At 38.9% G+C, this 15,629-nt stretch overlaps 2 protein-coding genes across 4 annotated transcripts in view; one reads left to right on the forward strand and one right to left on the reverse strand.

Moving 5' to 3' along the window:
- The window catches only part of ZC3H14 (zinc finger CCCH-type containing 14), a 54,260-nt gene extending 52,396 nt beyond the window's left edge, over positions 1 to 1,864 (forward strand). For all 3 annotated transcript variants that reach the window (XM_049769799.1, XM_049769800.1, XM_049769801.1), the window contains 2 exons: positions 1,022 to 1,128; positions 1,742 to 1,864. In XM_049769799.1, the coding sequence (XP_049625756.1) occupies positions 1,022 to 1,128; positions 1,742 to 1,748 (114 nt within the window). In that variant the 3' untranslated portion in view covers positions 1,749 to 1,864. The remainder of the gene's footprint in view (positions 1 to 1,021; positions 1,129 to 1,741) is intronic.
- Positions 1,865 to 4,909: 3,045 nt separating this feature from the next.
- Positions 4,910 to 15,629, reverse strand: part of EML5 (EMAP like 5) — a 219,618-nt gene continuing 208,898 nt past the window's right edge. Inside the window, exons 36-43 of the mRNA XM_049769917.1 lie at positions 14,294 to 14,408; positions 12,119 to 12,307; positions 10,517 to 10,689; positions 9,100 to 9,262; positions 8,734 to 8,837; positions 7,439 to 7,592; positions 5,665 to 5,765; positions 4,910 to 5,415 (exon numbers count right to left, since the gene is read on the reverse strand). Of these exons, the coding sequence (XP_049625874.1) occupies positions 5,379 to 5,415; positions 5,665 to 5,765; positions 7,439 to 7,592; positions 8,734 to 8,837; positions 9,100 to 9,262; positions 10,517 to 10,689; positions 12,119 to 12,307; positions 14,294 to 14,408 (1,036 nt within the window). The 3' untranslated portion in view covers positions 4,910 to 5,378. The remainder of the gene's footprint in view (positions 5,416 to 5,664; positions 5,766 to 7,438; positions 7,593 to 8,733; positions 8,838 to 9,099; positions 9,263 to 10,516; positions 10,690 to 12,118; positions 12,308 to 14,293; positions 14,409 to 15,629) is intronic.

Here is a 15,629-nt window from a genome sequence, read left to right on the forward strand (position 1 = left end):
TTATTAACATATATATATATATTGTTTGTTTTTTCAGGCCACACCCATTTGATGCTCAGGGGTTACTCTTGGCTAAGCACTCAGAAATTGCCCCTGGCTTGTTGGGGAGACCATATGGGACGCTGGGGGATCGAACCGTGGTCTCGATCTTTCCTTGGCTAGTGCTTGCAAGGCAGATACCTTACCTCAAGCGCCACCTCGCCGGCCCCTATTAACATTTTATGTATTTTTTTTTTTTTTAGTTTCTCGGTATGTATGAGCTTTCCAAAATAATAATCACAATGTTTGAAAGGCTTTCAATTTCCTCAACAATAACTGGGCATAGTAACTAGTGAAATTTCTCCTAGAAATATTGGGCTCAGGGGCCGGGAAGGTGGCGCTAGAGGTAAGGTGTCTGCCTTGCAAGCGCTAGTGTAGGACGGACAGCGGTTCAATCCCCCTAGCGTAGGACGGACAGCAGTTCAATCCCCCGGTGTCCCATATGGTCCCCCCCAAGCCATGGGCCATTTCTGAGTGCATAGCCAGGAGTAACCCCTGAGCATCAAACAGGTGTGACCCTAAAACCAAAAAAAAAAAAGAAAAAGAAAAGAAATATTGGGCTGAGTGTAGGGATGGCTGTTATGTCTTGATTAGAGGAAGAGTGTATTATATGTGAAGATTTCCTTTAAAGTTTTATCACTTGACTAGACTTTTTAAACAATTCAGATTTAGCACCTTTTAGAGGTCTTAGGGGTGGTGTTTATGTGCATGGGGATTGGTTTTTGAACCACACTTGGCTGTTCTGAAGGCTTACTCCTGGCTTGGTGCTCAGGGGACTATTCATCAAAGGGCTCAAGTGATTATAGGAAGTGGCAAGGATCAAGCCTAGGTTGGTTGCAGAGCAAGTTCTGTCTATTGCTGTATTGTCTCTCCAGCCATCAAACAATCCCATGCCCTGTAAGTTAGGGTGGGCCTGTTACTGTCCTCTCAGATTATGTTTATTTTTATTAGTTCTGCCATGTTGAAACACTTGTTTATTCAGCATTGTAGATTTAACACTCAGTGTACACGGCCTGACTGCACCTTTTATCATCCCACAATTGCTGTGCCACCACGACATGCCTTGAAATGGATTCGACCCCAAACCAGGTAATGCTTAACATCAGGTTTTGTCTTATTTAGAATACTTTACTAGCATGTAGTATATTAGATGATAATTAAGGGGAAAGTAGCAATTTAGGCTGTTTAATTGTACCTTTGGAAAAATACTTTATGACAAAGTTTTCATGTTTTTTAAAAAACAATTTTTTTTAAATATGTAGTCACTCATTCATTGATTGTTTTTTGGATCACACCTGGCAACGCTCAGGGATTGAACCTAGGTTTGCTGCATGCATAGCAAGCACTTCTCCTACTGTATAATCTCTAACCCCCACATTAGAATTTTCTACCAACGCATTACCAAGCGTCACATTTCTAATTGTAAGCTATTGAAAGAAATATTGCCATAATTTCAGTTGTATTTATGCTCAGAGACCATATGGGATATCAGCTATTGCACACTGGTTGGCAGTTTGCAAAGCAAGTGCCTTACCCACTGTACACTCTCTCTGGCCCTAAGTAATATCTTTTATATACCCATATATTTTACCATGTCTTTTGTTGTAACATGTCGAATACTCTTGAAATTATTCAATATGTTGAGGAATATGATAACTAGTGAGTGCAAGCAGTTAATTTGAAATATTTTGTTTCTGTTCAGTGAATAACATCTAATCCTACCTGGCAGAAGATCATGGAGTTTGGAAGTTACCATTTGCCGAAAGATATGCTACAGAACTTGTCATGTCTTGAAACTTGGAATATATTGCTTTCATAATATGAAGTTTATGCCTATTCGAAGTGTCTAATTTTTCAAGTTTGTAAGTTTATTAAGTGGTTTTAATGTTGGGTGTTTTTTCTTTATTTTGTTCATGAAAAGACCAGTCTAAGGAAAAGCTAAGTTCTATTAAAAATTTTGAGGTGTGTTTATTACACATTTACAATGTGGCAATAATCATCAGCCAATCTGGAGCTGGCAGCTATAAGTATGAAAAAGGGGATTGGATGGTAACCTTCATTCCAAAAGTTGGATTGCTACTTTGACTTACTCCAAAGATTATGTAAAATGTTCATAATTCACATGAAAACAAGTGTCCAAAAGTGCTAAGATTTTTAAAAGAGAGTTAATCTTTTTTAATTGAGTTTAGTTTAAAAAGCATGATAATACAGGCTACTCAGTTTGAGTGCCATTAAAGTAAAAGGTTGCGAAATGACTGGTCTCTTGGCCTTCTGAATAAGTGGGATGAGTGAGGTGGTGGTGTTAGGTATGATGAAAACAAATGCAAGTGCAAAAAACACAAACGGTTCCTTAAAATACTTTCATTTACTATAAGCTTGTATGCGTTTAAAAATATTTTTGGGAACTATGTTACCATAAAATTATAAAAGTTTTTACAACTTTTTATACATAAGATATAGAAAACAAATTTTAAACTCAAGATTATAGCTATACATATGTATGCATTCTGAAAAACAATATTCAGAAATAATTCCACAGAAAAGTTATTAATGAAGATAATTTTTTAATGTAAAAATTAGATTTAAATAGTGCATTTTAAATGGCAGGCTATAATTACGAAGATCAGATGGGTGAACTGCAAATTAGGACTATAAGTCTGAATTAATCAAGTTAATATATACAGAGTTTTGTATGTGATTTAAAAAACTGTTAAGGCAAGATATGTCAAATGCTTTAGAATTAAATATTATTGATTCTAAAGACTTGATGTAGTTTTTTTTTTTTTAACAATTCAAAGCTATAAGTTAGATAGAAAAAGTAAATGAAGCAAAAGTGATAAAAGATTTAAATAATCTCAGGACTATTTAAAGAAAAAAAATTGTTGTCTTTTAGTGATGTACCCAAGGGGATAATGTAAAAGGTCAGGATTTAGAGCCAAAAACCAAGTATTGTTTGGTAACCACTGCTTTTTCATTAGAGGAAAGAATCAGATATTTATCCATTTTATAAATTACACTTTTGTGTGTGTGTGAACTAATTTCACTTCATTCTGAAGATTTATGCCATTGAATTAGGCATTGCTCATTCATTAAAGATTTTGCATCACTTGCAGGAGAAATTACCTCCAGAATTTTAGATTTCTTTTTGTATTGTATAAATGGTATGTAGTCTAGAAGTTAAAAGGGAAATAAAGTCATTTAAATTATTTAGTTCAGCCACTTATAAGAAAGTGCTTAAATCTGATTCCCCCACCCCCAATTAAACATTACCTGGAAAACATGTAAGTTTAACCTCATTTTCAGTGTGGTTAATAAGCAAGGTAAAGGTTGGCTTGCTTTGAAATGAACCATGGAAAGGAAGGGAACTAACATATGTGGCTGGCTACACACAGCAAGTGGCACCAGGTGCACAGTGTCCTTTGGCATGCATTTATGTACAGAGTGAGGGTAAGGGTGCTAGCATTTCAGATTACAAATTGTGGAGCTTAAATATCATATACAAAATGATGCTCTTATGGATTAAAATTATAGAGTAGAATCCATATGACATCTGATATTTATTGACCTTAAAAAAAAACTTGATAGTGGGGCTGGAGTGGTGGCCTTTGTGAAAATGACAACGATGATTAAGGCTGGATTATTAGGTTAGCCATTAGAAGAACAAATGCAGTGAGGCTATTATAGCCCCAACAGTTGACTGGCTTAGGTTACAGAGTTTCTACCTGCACTGCAATAGAAGCTGTAAGTTTGACCTCGAAAAAAACCCTCTATAAATGCAATGGGTTTTAGAGAGTAAGTAGTTCAGAGGGACATTTTTCCTTTATAACTGACGATTTATATAATATATGTGAATAGACATTTAATATTGAATTCTAAAATTTGGCTTAATTTTAAATAATCCATAATGAAACAACACCATCTTTACATTTCAAGCTTCTTATAGGCCTAATGATTTCAGATACAGATTTGTAAAACTGACCAAGATTAGTCACTGATTAGACTTTCTGTGACACAATTTAGCCATTCCTTTTCATTGCATTATTTATAAGGTGTTAGACATAGAAAATAGAAACAGGAACCAATGTGCCTTGTGAAAAGAAATTTTTTTAAACAAATCTGAAGGGTTTGTTATATGCTACAAAGAGAATGCATTAAACTAAAATTCAAAGGACCTATAGAAGAGCATCAACTTCTTCACATTTAGAAAAATATATTTTAAAATAGCAGTCTACATAATTTTCAGTCTTTCAGGAAACTAGATAGGCTAAATAGCAAATTCCTGAATGGCAAGTACTGTTCTTTGGCAGCATTTAAAGTGAAGAGAAATAAAAATCTAGGAGTTCAACTCTGATCCACCAAAAAGGAATTTTTCCGAACATTTTAAGCAGACCTGTGTACTCAATATTTTGAAAGTCAGTCTTTGGGGTGGCCCACATCTAAAATTTCCCAGTAGAAAAAAAATTATAAAAATTTGAATTCAAGTTAAATGTTGAACAAATGTTTGTTAGATCACATCTGAAATACTGTTGCTATCTAAAATCTTAAAAAATCTACACCACTGAAAACAGTTGATCAGACCTGTCCATTATTGAGCTATAACAATGTTTTAGATTTTCAATGATAGAGTTGACTGACCATCTAAAGATGGCTCAAAAATGAAAATGTAGTGGCAAATCTGTTCCTGAATTTAAATGGCCATAAAAAAAATGTCCTATAGTGAAAGGCCTTTATAAGTGCATCAGCACTGTATTCTCTAGTTGAGCGTGCTCAGTTGCTCATGTCTGTCTCCCTAGGGAAAACGTTTGCCTTTTAAAACTCTGGTCCTTTAGAATAGGATGGTGGTATTTCCTTTTCTTTCTTTTTTTTTTTTTTTTTTTTTTTTTGTATTTCCTTTTCTTATATAAACAAAAAGATATACCAGGAGTCTTGACAATAAGATAGAAATGCCACGTATCTAAAAAGAAAGAAAATACAAGCATATGATGAAAATTGCCCTAGTTGGGTTTTTAAGGGTTTTGGTTTTTTGAGAAGTGCTTGCAACTCTTAATCTCCTCAATGATTTGGCTAACTTTGCAAACTTCCCAGACACATGGTGTTGACTTTCATTAAATATTTGACCCTTTCTTAAAAAATAATTCTGGCAGTGTATGGATTATGGAGAGATGGTATATAGCCAACATTAAATGAATGTTTCAATCTTCTACTCTTCTATTAAGGAATCCCATTGCAATCTTAAATTAGCACCACTTGTCCATGTAGGGTTTGGTTCTGTTTTCTCTTTCCTCTTCTGTAATTCTCATCTTCCAAGTTTGTTCATTTCGCCTTCTCAGCATCTTTTTTCAGTGAGGCATATGTATACATTTCCAGACAAATAAACTGTAATCAGAAAAATTTTTTTCATTAATTTAATGAAAAATTCACTTTAGCTTTCAGATTAGTTATGTTTACACGTTCCTCTTATCTCTTTTTATTCTGTATTGAATAATTTTTGACTCCAAGGAGCCATTTGGTGATGTTACCCTTTAATGCTAACTAGCTGATCCCCTAAACTGAAACTATATGGGTGTAAGAGTCTTAATAACTAGGAAGACACTGCCTTGGTACTGATGAGATCAGTTCACCAACCTGCAGTCATCACCACCAGCACTGATCACATGTCGGTCACCACAAGTAAAGCGAATGTTTGTCACGTGGGGTGAATGACCCAAGAACCTTTTATGCTTTGCCTAAAAATAAAAAATAAAATTCAGAATGTATGCTGCACAAAAATTGAAATTTCCCACCAGAAATCAGCATTTATATCCCAGAAGGCGATGGAGGTAAGGGGGACCACAGCCAGTGATTGATATTGAGTTACTGGATCTGCAGTTAATCAGGTTACTAAAAAAATATCAAGACTATTTTGGGGTCATATCTGCAGGTAGTTAGGAAGACTCTCCTCTGATGAAAGTGATAAAGGTTTTTTATTTTGGGCAGGAGGAAATAATTGGGGGGGGGGTGTTTTGGTTTTTGGGCCACACTCGGCAGTGCTCGGGTTACTCCTGACTATCTGCTCAGAAATAGCTCCTGGCAGGCACGGGGGACCATATGGATGTCTGGATTCGAACCAACCATCTTAGGTCCTGGATCGGCTGCTTGCAAGGCAAACACCGCTGTGCTATTTCTCCGGCCCCAAAGAGGTTTGTTTTGTTTTTGGGTCACACCCGGCATCGCTCAGTTTACTTCTGGCTCTATGCTCAGAAATCGCTCCTCACAGGCTCGGGGGACCATATGGAATGCCAAGATTCGAACCGATGACCACCTGCATGAAAGGCAAAGGCCTTACCTCCATGCTATCTCTCCGGCCCCGAGGAAATAACTTTCTAATAGTTTTTGTTTTCAAAGTAATGAAAGATATGGAGGGAGGGTATGTGGTGTGGAGGTAGGAGTACAGGTAGAAAGTGATTTGGGGTACCAAGGATGTGGTTCAAGTTGTAAAGCACAGATCCTGTCTTCAAATGGTGGCCTTCACAACAATCAATAGGAGATAACAACACCTTACTGATTTGGTTGGTGAGGAGTACTAAAGAATACATTTACTGGGAATGACATAGGGCTATGTAAGTAAGGAAAAGGCCCCTATGGGATACAGAATAGAAGGTCTAAGACATGGGTCTCAAACTCAATTTATCTGGGGGCTGCAGGGCCACATAAGGGATTTCGCTTACCGAATATTCGCAATAAAAAATCACAGTAAGAAAAAAATCAAAAAAAATCACATTAAACATTTGCATACCCCGAACAGAACTGCTCGGGTATGCAAATGTTTAATGTGATTTTTTCTTATTAATGAGATTTTTATTGCGATTATTCAGTAAGCGAATAATCACGAATACTGCAATATTTGAAGGCCGGCCTCGAGTTTGAGACCCCCTGGTCTAAGAGATCTGATAATACAGCAGGTAGAGCACTTTCCAACCTAGGTTTGATCCCAGCATCACATGGTATCCCGAGCTCTGCCTGGAATGATACCTGAGCACAGCACCCCACCCCTAAACAAAAACCCAGCATAAGGTTCAACAATTTCCCTTTTGGGTATTTTAAAAACTTTATGGACTAGCCTTGCAACTTTATTTACAATAACTAGAGGAACCATAGAAATGTCTCAGTGGATGAATGGGTAGAATGTATACATGTGTGTTGTTCAAATGGAAGGCACTGGCAATGCACGGATAGACCCTTTAGGTACTATTTCCAAATACTACCCTGTGATAAATAACACACCTCAAAAAATTCCATGACTGCTTTTCTCCAATTGTATAAGAAGAACTAATAGTATTGTGGGAGTATTGATATCATTTAAAGCGAAAATATTTATGTTAAAAATGAGTTTTTTTAAAAAATAATAAACCAGACTTACAAATTTTTCAGAACATGGGAAATCAAATAACTTCACCATGCCAAAGTCGTCTCCTGTGACAAGGTTGATTCCTGAGTGGGACACACAGGCACAGTTTACATCTGCTTTCTCAGCATGTCTGGACCAGATGCCTAGAACTTCATCTCCTAGAATGCTAGAGCGAAAGAATAAGTGAAAATCCACAGCAAGCAGATAGTTTCCAAAATACCTTTCTGTATGGCAAACCTGATATTAAAAATAGGAGTGTAGGAGCTGGAGAGTTAGGGTGTTTGCCTTGCATGCAGAAGGACGGTGGTTTGAATCCCAGCATCCCATATGGTCCCCTGAGCCTGCCAGGAGTGATTTCTGATCATAGAGCCAGGAGTAACCCAAAAAACAAAAGTGTAGTATTGGAGTCAAAACAGCAGACATGCATGTGTGTGCTATACTAGTCTGTGAATATTTCATAAAAGCCACAATTTCGTTTTACCTTAAAAGAACTTGATACCACTGAAATGTTTAATCTGGTGGCTTAATTGGCCTTTTCAGTTTCAGGATTCCAGATTAACTTTAGAGCCACTGTTCCCTAGTGCAGTGGTGGGCAACTTTTTTTTTCCAACTGAGCCAAACCACGATTGAAATTTATTTTGAGAGCCACATTTTTTTTGGGGGGGGGCCACACTCGTTTGATGCTCAGGGGGGACGACCATATGGGACACCGGGGAATGGAACCGTGGTCCTTCCTTGGCTAGCACTTGCAAGGCAGAAACCTTACCTCTAGCGCCACCTCGCCGGCCCCGATAGCCACATTTTTTTTTTTTTTTTTTTTTTGTGGTTTTTTTTTTTGGGGTCACACCCGGCAGTGCTCAGAGATTATTCCTGGCTCCAGGCTCAGAAATTGTTCCTGGCAGGCACGGGGGACCATATGGGACGCCGGGATTCGAACCGATGACCTCCTGCATGAAAGGCAAACGCCTTACCTCCATGCTATCTCTCCGGCCCCCCGATAGCCACATTTTTAAAACTGAAAACATAGGATGGTACACTGTCGGGAGGAAAGTCACAAAGAAAGTCACGTCCCCTCATACCACATGAGCCGACTGGAGCTGTGTGGAGCTGGTCGCCGGGGCTGCACACAGGGTGCATGCACACTGACAGGCTAGGAGCAGAGTCCTGATTCCTGGAGTGGCCGCATGGCACACAGAAGAGCCGCATTAAAAAGTGTATCGCGGCTTGCCAACCACTGCCCTAGTGGAATAGTTTTAAGTAGGTTTTCATAATAAACTTGATTCTTTCTGACTTCGTGATATATTTACCTAGTCCATGTTGCCCATGTAATCCTGTCAATGGCTGCTTGATCCAGAAGATGTTTTCCTGAAGGCACTTCATAGACATGCCGCTTATAGGAGCCAGTAGAGACCTTTATTGTATTAAAATAAGAATCCCATTATGAGGCAAAATCCAGAAAAGGTTTGTCGTATATACTAGGGAGTGCTACTTGACTTAAAACTCTAGTGTTCAAATGAAAAAGATAACTAGGAAAAAAACAAAAAGTACTGAAAAGAATAGAACTAAAAACTGCAGTTCAGAAGCTACAAGAGTCAGAAAACTTTGATTGCTTTCACTAACACCAACTCTAAAAGGACTGTTTCTCTACACTGGATTGGTTAACTGGTGCCTACCTGGAGATACCTGCTATCTGCAGAGAAGTCCATTTGAATGACAAAGCTTGGGATGTCTTTGCAGTAGCTAATTCTGTTAAGTGTGGGACCCAATGTTAGGTCATAAAAATCCACTGAGTTCTCTCCAGAACCCACTGCCAGAAACCGGGAATCTGGGCTAAATCTGAACATACAACATAAAGTGAAAAGTATATCAGACCACATAAAATGACACAAAACATTCAAGACCAGCAATTCAAGCTGTAGAAAATAAGTTGTTGGATATAGTATCAAAAAGGCTCTGGTAGACACTAATATTTTTACTTTAAAAAATTGTCATCTAATTTAAGGTTTTTGAACAACCAGCAAGTACATTTGCATAGCTAAGTCATAAGATTCACCGGGACTCCGAATTCTTTCATCTGTAGATGTCAGGGAACAAGGTAGCTTAAGTCACCTTAGGACAGGGGTTTCAAACTCAAGTTACCTGGGGGCTACAGGAGGCAAAGTCAGGGTGATCCTTGAGTGCAAAGTCAGTAGTAAGCCTTGAACATTGGGGGGTGTGACCCAAACAACTGAAACAAAACAAAACAAAACAAAAGATTCCTCTAGGGCAGGGCCGCAAAATGTTGTAGGGATGGCCTGCCTTAGGATATTACTTGAGTTCAGGAAGGGAATTAAAATACAAAGAATTGGCCACTTAGCACCACTAATGCTTATGGTCCTGGAGGTCCTTGCTCTCCTTACTGCTGAGTGTTCCCCTACACTACTACTACAAGCTTGGGCCCTCCTAGCCTGGTTGGCCAAGTAAAATCTAGAGTGGGCCCTGGGCCTTATGTGCACTGCTTTGGGCCATATCTGCTCTCTAATAAATGAATGAAAGATAAACCATCCTGTAGGCCATGGAAAACATGGGACAATTTCATCTACTCTTGCTGCTGTAGAGCCTTAGCACTGGGGAGAGAGCCCAGGCAGAAGCCACCTTTACAGGTTGTCTTGAAGTTCCAGGCAGGGTTCACCTGTAAAAGGTTTTTGCAGGTAAAGGCTTTGAATCAACCTGCTACCATAATGTCATGATCAAGTAGAAGTAATGGTAACTACTTTTTTTTAAAGGTTAAGAAGAAAAATAGATCTAAAACAGCTTCTGGGGCAGAATACATGAATGAAAATTAAGTAAAATATATTTAAATTACTAGGGGAAATAAGATGTTTGGAATTATCACTTTAGTTTTCCAGGTGAACTTGAAGGCCAGATGGCTTCTGTTCTGTGGGAGATATTTATGAGGTACTCTGACATTAATTTTTCCAACAATACCTTGCTATTACAAAGCAATACGGCTGAATACTACCTAAAATAATCCATTGGATAATAACCAACCAGTCATTGAAACAATTTATGATGATATATATATACAGTAGAAACCATTCATTTACTAACCTGATGTCATGGATTAGACATCGTCTATCTCTCTTCTTTCCCCATATTTTCAGAGAGCTCACCAGTAAAATCATAAATTCTCCATTTTTCATTCCAATGGCCACCATGTCCCCTTCAGGGCTATAACACACAGTACGAGCAGCATGCCCCAAATTCACTTTGTTTAACATCTTCTGTAAGAGAACCAGAGAATACATTAAGTAGAGTATAAAACACCACCTCTTGAGGCTGAATCGATGGCGCAGAGGTAGGGCATTTGCCTTGCATGCGGCTGACTCAGGATGGACTGCGGTTCGATCCCCGGAGTCCATATGGTCCTCCAAGCCAGGAGTGACATTTTTCTAATATATATATATATTTTATAATATATATATAATATATATATTTTATATATATAAAATCTCTTTTAAGCATCACGATTACAAGCATGATTGTAGTTGGATTTCAGTGCAACATTCCCACCACCAATACACCCCCACCTCCCCCACCTCTGCCTGTATTCGTGACAGGCATTCTACTTCACTCATTCTTTAACATTGTTAAGCTACTTGTTAGTGTAGTTACTTCCCTAACAGCATTCACCACTCTTTGTGGTGAGCTTCAAATTGTCAGCCAGACCTTCCAGCGCTTAACTTTGTGTGTGTGTGTGTGTGTGTGTGTGTGTGTGTGTGTGTGTCACATCCGGCACACTAAGGGGCTACTCCTGGCTCTGCACTCAGAAATCGGCCCCGGCAGGCTCAGGGGACCATATGGGATGCTGGGATTCGAATCACTGTCCTACATGCAAGGCAAATGCCTTACCTCCATGCTATCTCTCCAGCCCCACCAGCCTTTAATTCTTATTGTCTCTGGGCCTTATTACAACAATGTCTTTCTTTTTTTTTTTTTTTTTTTTTTTTTTTTTGGTTTTTGGGCCACACCCTGTGACGCTCAGGGTTACTCCTGGCTATGCGCTCAGAAGTTGCTCCTGGCTTCTTGGGGGACCATATGGGACGCCGGGGGATCGAACCGCGGTCCGTCCTAGGCTAGCGCAGGCAAGGCAGGCACCTTACCTCCAGCGCCACCGCCCGGCCCCTCATTTTTCTTAAAACCCATAGATGAGTGAGACTATTCCGTGTCTTTCTCCGACTTATTTCACTATTTCATAATAGATTCCATGTACATCCACGTATAGGAAAATTTCATGACTCCATCTCCTGACGGCTGCATATTTCATTGTGTATATGTACCACCGTTTCTTTAGCCATTCATCTGTTGAAGGGCATCAGGAGCGATTTCTGAGCACATAGCCAAGAGTAACCCTGAGTGTCACCGAGTGTGACCCAGAAAAAAAAAAAAAACAATCTGGGGGGGAGGGAGACTTGGGACATTGGTGATGGGAATGTTGCACTGGTGATGGGTGGTGTTCTTTACATGACTAAAACCCAAACACAATCATGTATGTAATCAAGGTGTTTAAATAAAAAATAAATAAATAAATAAAAAATCTCAACCACCTCTTCTAGATTCTCAGCATGACAAATATCATTAGCTTTAGAGTGCTAATGGTTGAATGTTTATACTTGGGAGAAATATGAGCAGTTTTGCAAGAATTGTACCTACTTTATCAGTGGTATCCCAGAGTCTCACTGTCCCGTCTTCTGCGGCAGAAAGGAAAAAATCCTTGGAAGGGTGTGTTGCCAATCCCCATACTGGTCCATCCACATGACCATTAACTAAAATATTACATGCTGCATTTTTCTCTCCAACTTCAATTATTTCAGAATTTCTTGTTCCAACGAGTATCTTGCCCTGAAATAAATGGATCTCAATACACAGTTGCTCTCTTTACTAAAAATCAAAAAAATGACCCTATTGGCCAACTCAATTTTGGAACTAATCCAGTAGCAACCATCATTATTTCACACAGTTTTGTCTAAAGAAGCATTTCTGCTAGAGCACTAGTGGCATGTCAAAGTTCATGCCCGAGGGAATATAAGCCAGGCCACTGAACACTGCAAGCAGCACAGCACCATAGACCATCAACAAACACAGGCCTGGCAGCGAATTCCCCTTGAAACAATAATAAAAAGATTGAAAGATAATCAAGGGCTTCTTGGCTTAAGGAGACCCTGGATCTGTTTGTCAATATGACCTGACCCCTGTGAACAACCTGGGGTGGCTCAAGTGCCCTCGGGTACTGTGATCACTGAAAGATACCCCCCTCCACAAACAAACAAACAAACAAACAAAAGGGCTGGAACAATAGCACAGTGGGTAGGGCATTTGCCTTGCACATGGCTGACCTGGGTTGGTCTCCAGTAGCCCATATGGTCCCCTAAGCCAGCCTAGAGTTTTCTGAGTGCAGAGTAAGAAGTAATCTCTGGTAATCACCTGGTGTGGCTAAAAACAAAAAACAGTAAGCTTGCTACTTGATAATCTTTTTTTTTTGTTTTTTTGTTTTTTTTGGGCCACACCCATTTGATGCTCAGGGGCTACTCCTGGCTATGCGCTCAGAAGTCGCTCCTGGCTTGGGGGGACCATATGGGATGCTGGGGCTGGGGGATCGAACCGCGGTCCATTCTATGCTAGCTCTTGCAAGGCAGACACCTTAACTCTAGCGCCACCTTCCCGGCACCGTTACTTGATAATCTTACTGTAAGTGCATTCCTGGTCAAATTTTTCGTAGTGTATTTTTCTTAGGTATGTATGAAGTTTCTTTCCCCTAGAATCTACGTATGGCTTGAGAGAGCTTGCTTTCCTTTTTTATTTTTTGGTTTCTTTTTTGTTTGTTTTGTTTTTTGGGTCACACCCGGCAGCGCTCAGGGTTTACTTCTGTCTCTATGCTCAGAAATCGCTCCTGGCAGGCTCAGGGGACCATATGAGATGCCGGGATTCGAACCACCATCCTTCTGCATGAAAAGCAAATGCCCTACCTCCATGCTATCTCTCCGCCCCCCCCCCTTTTAATTAAAAATTTTTTAAATGAGATCCTATGATTTACATGTATTTTGGTTTTGGTCCAAACCTCAAGTGTTCAAGACTTACTCTGATTGTACAGGATTCTGAGTGCCAGGTATCAAATCCAGGTTTTCTCTATATAAGGCAATAGCCACAACTTCATTCATTTGTCCATAATTGAGCATCTTGGTTGTTTCCATATCTTGGCTACAATTCTAAGTGTGTCAATGAACATAAGTGTGTATGTTTCCTTTCGAATAACGCTTTTGTGTTGGGGATAGATGCAAGACCACTCACTGTTTAGACAAGTGGCTGGCTCTTGGACAGAGCTTCAGTAAGGAATCAGCATATATAACTCAGTCCTGACATATTAGTTATGTGAGTTATTTAAGCTGCTAAGAGATTCCTGAGGATCAGAGAAAACAATCAGATGAGCGATATGACCCTTGATATGAAAAAGAATTTTTCCAGGAGAGTCACTCTCAATAAACAAGATCTCTAAAAGAAAATAAGTAAAATAGAGCTACTGACAGGGGTAGAGCACTTGAATGTGTGAGGATCTGGGTTTAACCCAAGTCCAGTGAGGAAATTCTAGCCACTGTGGTTGAGTGAATAATTAAAACACTATGGAAGTTTTTAGTACAGTGGAGAAAACAGCATTCTATCTCAAACTGTGCTAGTCATGGGTTGAATATTGTCCACAGTAGCAGCACAGCAGAGAAACCTGGAAAGGCAGACTGAAACTGGCAAGCAAACTCAGTCTTCTTACATTGCAAAGAGTAATGGAATTGAGTGTTCCAGTTCAGTGCAACCAAAATGGCTCAATGAAGGTCTTACTTTGCCTCTGCAAACAGAGCGAACACAATCTGTGACTTGTCCTGTCTCCAGCCTGAAGGCACGGCATCGCCTCAATTCTTGATCCCACAGTTTGACAGCTCCTCCTTCTTTAGACCTGAGTAATGGCGGCAAAGTAAAATAACCTTTTATCACTGGGTATTGATAGCTTTAACAAATAATTGTAAGAAAACTACAAAAGTTCTGATCTTGGTTATTTATTTTCTATGGAAATTTTAAGGGGTCTTTAAAACAGACCAACAAACACATAAAAACTTCTACACAAAGATGGGACTAAATCCCATGATAATTATCTCTCAATGTCAATGGACTAAATGCACCCATTAAGAGACAGAGTGGCGAAATGGATCAAAAAAATTGAACCCAACCATCTGCTGCCTACAAGAAATATATCTGAATAGTCAGAACAAACATAGACTCAAAATCAAAGGCTGAAGGAAAATCATCCAAGCAAACAAACCCTTAATAAAGCTGCAGTGGCCATACTAATATCAGTTGACACAAACTTTATACTCAGAAAAGTTGTAAGGGACAAAGATGGACATTTTTTACTAATCAAGGAATATGTACAGCAGGAAGAAATCACTCTCCTAAACATATATGAACCCAATGAGGAACCAGCAAAAGTATTTAATACAATTGTTGACAAATCTAAAAAAGGATATCAATAACAACATGATAATTATGGAAGACCTCAACATGGGCCTATCAATACTTCATAGGTCAACCAGATTGAAACCCAACAAAAATATATTAGACCTGAAAAGAGAAATGGAAGAAAGAGGACTTTCTTATATATATATGACTTTCATATATATATAAGTCATATATATATATATATATATGACACTCCATCCTCAGAACCTGGAAACACATTCTTCTCCAATGTACATGGGTCATTCTCCAGAATAGACCACATGCTGGCACATAAAACATACCTCCATAAAATCAAGAGAATAGAAATTTTGCAGGCTACCTTTGCTGACCACAAGGCTCTGAAGTTAGATGTGAACTACAAAGGTACAGACACAAGAAAAACTTTAACAGCTGGAAATTAAACAGCCTACTTTTGAACAACCAGTGGGTCTGAGATGAAATCAAAAAGGAAATCAAAACTTTCCTGGAAACAAATGACAATGAAAACACAAACTATCAGAACCTATGGGACAGAGCAAAAGTGGTTTTGAGAGGAAAATTTATAGCTTTGCAAGCACACATCAGGAAGAAAGAAGGAACATACATGAATAGCTTAATGAAACAGCTTATAGAATTAGAAAATGATTAACAAAAGGAACCAAAAATAGGGAGACAGAAGGAA

The sequence above is a fragment of the Suncus etruscus genome, chromosome 3, assembly GCF_024139225.1.
Source record: "Suncus etruscus isolate mSunEtr1 chromosome 3, mSunEtr1.pri.cur, whole genome shotgun sequence".
Lineage (NCBI taxonomy): Eukaryota > Metazoa > Chordata > Mammalia > Eulipotyphla > Soricidae > Suncus > Suncus etruscus.